The sequence below is a fragment of the Ceratotherium simum genome, chromosome 7 (genome assembly GCF_057802395.1).
Source record: "Ceratotherium simum simum isolate JZ-2026a chromosome 7, ASM5780239v1, whole genome shotgun sequence".
Taxonomy (NCBI): domain Eukaryota; kingdom Metazoa; phylum Chordata; class Mammalia; order Perissodactyla; family Rhinocerotidae; genus Ceratotherium; species Ceratotherium simum.
This window is the reverse complement of record NC_141906.1, coordinates 28,204,793-28,209,282: the sequence shown is the minus strand read 5'-3', so window position 1 is coordinate 28,209,282 and position 4,490 is coordinate 28,204,793. Positions and strand designations below refer to the sequence as shown.

At 38.4% G+C, this 4,490-nt stretch overlaps 1 protein-coding gene across 1 annotated transcript; it reads right to left on the bottom strand.

The window, feature by feature from the left end:
- Positions 1-1,963: 1,963 nt before the first annotated feature.
- Positions 1,964-2,956, bottom strand: LOC101405957 (olfactory receptor 52B4-like). The gene has a single exon (XM_014790224.2). The coding sequence runs from the start codon at positions 2,906-2,908 to the stop codon at positions 1,964-1,966; it is 945 nt and encodes a 314-aa protein (XP_014645710.2). The 5' UTR covers positions 2,909-2,956.
- Between the last annotated feature and the right edge of the window lie 1,534 nt (positions 2,957-4,490).

The window sequence follows — 4,490 nt, the reverse complement described above, 5'->3', positions numbered from 1 at the left end:
AAAATAAATTTTTCTCTCTATATATCTATATCTATCTATCTATATACTCCTAATTGCATCTGTTTACATTCTTAATTTCTATTGCATCTGTTTCTCCGGAGAATCCTGATTAACACACATGGTTAGAGAAGGTATTAGTGACAATGTTAATTAAGCCAAAATCTTAAAGAGGCAAGAGACCTACTCAGGGAGATACCTTGGCAAAGAAGGATGCAAGCAGAGGAAAGAGCATGTGCAAAGATCCTGAGAAGGAGAATCTCCAGCATGTTTGAAGAATAACTGGGAGGCAAAGACAGTTAAAGCAGAATGAGGAAGGAAGAAACAATAAGCATATGAGGCCATAGGCAAAATCAAGCAGGGCCTCTAAATCATTGGAAGGACTATGGCCCTTATGCTGGAGTGATACTGAGGCATTTTGACCAGAAAATTAAGAAGTTTCTCTTTCTATTTTGATATTATCACTCTCAAATAGCAGAATGTTTTTTTGGGTGTTGAAATTGATCTGGAATTAGATGGTGGTGAAGGTTGCAAAACATTGTGAGATATTTAAAACCACTGAATTCTATACTGTAAAAGAGTGAATTAATGATATGTAAATTATATGTCAATACAGCTATTAAAATAAAATAATAGGATGAAAATATGCAGTGTAGGTATACGTGGGCATGTAAATGTAGAAAGAGAGAGCCCAGGAGGAAGATGTTGAGTAATGTAGTTTATAAGGGAAAGATAAGAACTGAAGATGGGCCTGAACAATTGGAAGAATAAAGTTGTATTTAAATAAGAGAAAGTTGCTGGAGGAAGAGATTTTGTGATAAGAAAAGGAGTTTCGTTTTGGACATATTACATTGGAGATGCCTATTAGACATACATGTGGATACATTAAACAGAAAATTAAAAGCATAAGTCTATAGAACAAATTAGAGGCTGGGGATATAAATTTGGAAGTTCTTAGCATATTGATGCATCTAAAGCCGTGAGAATGGATGGGATTACAGAGCGATTGTAGATAGAGAAGAATAGGAGATCAAGGACTAAGTCTTAGAAATACTAGTATTAAGAAGTCAAGGAGATGAGGAAAACCCATCAAAGGCATCTCAGAAGCAGCCAGGAAAATCATAAAAACACAAGGAATGTGAAATGAGGAAGATTTCCAAGGAAGAGAGGATGGCTAAATATATCAAAATGCTGCTTTACATTGAATAAAAGGAGGTCTGATTTTGAGTGTTGATTTAGAGGCATGGAGTTCATTATGACCCTGACAAGTGCAGTTTAGGTGAGATGGTGTGGGTGAAAATCAAAGTGGAGTGGGATCAAGATAAAAATGAGCAGATTCGAGCCTGCAAATGGACAAATTATTCTAGGTGCTTTCCTCTATCATGGAGAGGAGAAATAAAGAAGTAGCTGTAGGTGAATGTAGATTCAGGAGTTGTTTTTTCAAGTTTATTTTTGTTTTGTTATCTTTTTATATTGGAGAAAAAATGATGTAAAAAGATGGGAATGATCAAGTAAAGAACAAAAAGGTGAAGATACAGAAGACATAGAGGAGAATGGCTGGAGAAATGTTTTAAGCTTGATGACAGTCAAGCTGTTCCAAGCATAAAACATCCTGGGAAAGAATAGTTCAGCAATGGCCAGGAAAAATTAATGTCAAAGATTCATCTCATTGACTTCTCCAGTCCAGGATCATAGAGGTAAGTGAGACTTAGAGAGTGTCCTGATCTAGTTCTCAATTCTATGGGTAAGAAAGCTAACTAAGGCTCCAAAGACACTGATATTTAACGGCAGTTTAGAGACTTTGGAAGAAACACACACCAAAAACTCACTGATGCAATTTCACTAGAAACATCACAACTGGAAGCATTTGACTAGTATCTCACCTGCTACCATATAATGGTGCTAAAGCTTACTTCATGCATAGATAAAATTGCTAACAAAAGAATGTGAGCTTCTAACGTCATAGTTATTTCTGCTTTGCAAACAACACCTGAACCACCTGGTCCTGGATCTGTTTGGTCTTGATCCCATAAATGATGGGATTTAGCATAGGAGGAGCCAGAATGCAGACATTGGCCAGCAAGACACGGATATGGGGTGCAATGTGGCGTCCAAACCTCTGAGTAAGTGTTGTAAAGATCCCAGGCCCATAAAAGAGGATGATGACACAGACATGGGAGCCACAAGTATTGAGAGCTTTGTAGCGAGCATCTTGGGATGGGATGTGGAAGACAGCACGGAGAATCAACACATACGAAAAAAAAATTAGCACAATATCTAAGACCACCGTTGACATTAGGACAAAAAACCCATACCAGATGTTTACTTGTATGTCATCACAGGAAACATGGGCCAAGACAATGTGCTTACAAGAAGTGTTTGGGAGGATGTTACTTTTGCAGAAATTCAGTCTTTTCAGAAGAAATATTATGGGGAAAATTGTACCATAACTTCTCATGAAGATAGTCACACCGATTTTCCCAATCAATCCATGTGTAAGAATACTGGTGTACCTTAGTGGGTAGCATATGGCAATGTATCGGTCGAACGCCATAACCAGTAAGATCCCGGACTCAGAGATGAAGGTGGAATGGATGAAGAAGACCTGGGCAACGCAGCAATTCAGGGAGATCTCTCCAGCACGGAACCAGAAGATGGCCAAGTCCTGAGGTACTGTGGATGTGGAAAGAACAATGTCTGCTCCAGCCAGCATGCAGAGGAAGAAGTACATGGGTTCATGGAGGCTGTGCTTTGTGAGGATGATAAAGATGAGCAGGCTGTTCCCAAGCAGGGCGATGACATAGGAAATGAAGAAAGGGATGGAAATCCACATGTGCTGGTCCTCAAGGCCAGGGATGCCCAGCAAGCGGAAGACTGTGTGGCTAACACCTGTGTGGTTTAAGGACGTCATGCCTGGAGCAGATGACCTGGGACCTCACCTCCTACTCACAGACAGAGAGGAAAATTCAGATTATACTCAAAGATTTTCTTTGCTGTTACCAAAGATTTTCCTACCTACCTGATTCTATCCATTCTGAGGGTGCCAGGAACTATGATATTAATGGTGAATAAGCTTGGTTTGTTTTCTGAATGAAGTTTTAAGCTCATAAATAAGATAGACATTTATGTAACTAACTAAAATTAAATGATTAAGTTATATAAGAAAATTTTAATATGAAAACACAATAGAAACTATTCTCACTCCTCATATTTGTAATGATCTTAAGGATGACTTCATATATGAACTTAGCCTTGAAAAAAAGAGTAGGATGTCATCAGGTTGATGGTGTTCCAAGTAATGAACAGAATGAAGTCATTTGGAAGTTTAAGGAGAAATGTTTGACACTCAAATGCAAAATATATTTAAAGCAGCTTTCAGCTCTGTGATGTGACATTGTAAATTTGCACCAATTGAAAAAATGATGGCAACCAAAGCTGATTGGCTCTGAACATCAATGAAAGAGTGTGGACTGCATCATGTTAGAAAAAATGGTCAGTCATGAATAGTTTTGAAATTGGAAAGCATTTTAAATATATTTATCTTGCTGCTACAGGGAAGATAGAAAAGAGGAAAAAAGAGAGCCCTGACTAGAATTCAATGAAATAGTGAAGTTTGCCCTAGTGAGAGAAATTGATGTATTGAAGAATTACCATCACAGTGAAATAAGATCGAGAAAGTATCCTTTTTAAAGCACCTTTTCAATTTTAGGCCCTGATGTAAAAATGTTACTTATGACTCACCATTCATTTCTTCTGCCAACACAGGCCAGTGGGGATTGTTCATCATCAACTTTTCAGAATAGGAATTTCAGGCTCAAGAATATGTCACAGCTCAAAGAACAGAGCTGGAATTTGAATCTGTTCTAAGTTTGCTAGACATAATTTCCTCAACTTTGAAATGGGTCAAGTAAAAGAGACCTTTCTAAACTAAGAAAATAGATGTCCTCCTGACCTGCGGGGGAGAGGGGTGAGAGTAGCAGAGGAAAGGCAGCCCCTCAGCAGGCAGCTATAACCCATCCCCTTTACCACAGAATAAAGAGGAAGAAAAATACTACAAAGGTTTTGTAATTATGATTGAAACTCCACCAGCTTTTGATGTTTGCTTCCTTGGTAATGTCTCTAAAAAGAAAAAGGGTAAAGTTTTGCTAAGGATATAAAACACTGTGCATCCTGTACCCAAGCCAGGAGAAGATGGCTCTGTTGTCCAGTGTCCTACAGAATAAAGAACCAGGGGCTAACATGGATAGAGGGCAAGCGGGCCCAAACTATAAGGAATGATGGAGAAGACAGAAAAAAAGTTAAACCTTTCCAAATTGTAGAGTAAATGCAGATGGTCAGTGCACAGAGGACTCATTGTTCCCCTGAAGAGACAAGAAGCACTATTTGTAAAAGGAATAATTTTTACTCTCAGGGAAAATATCTACGTCCCATAGAGAAAACATCTAGGTCCTAACTCTCCACACCCTCTTCAGGTGGTTGTTTAACTTGGTATC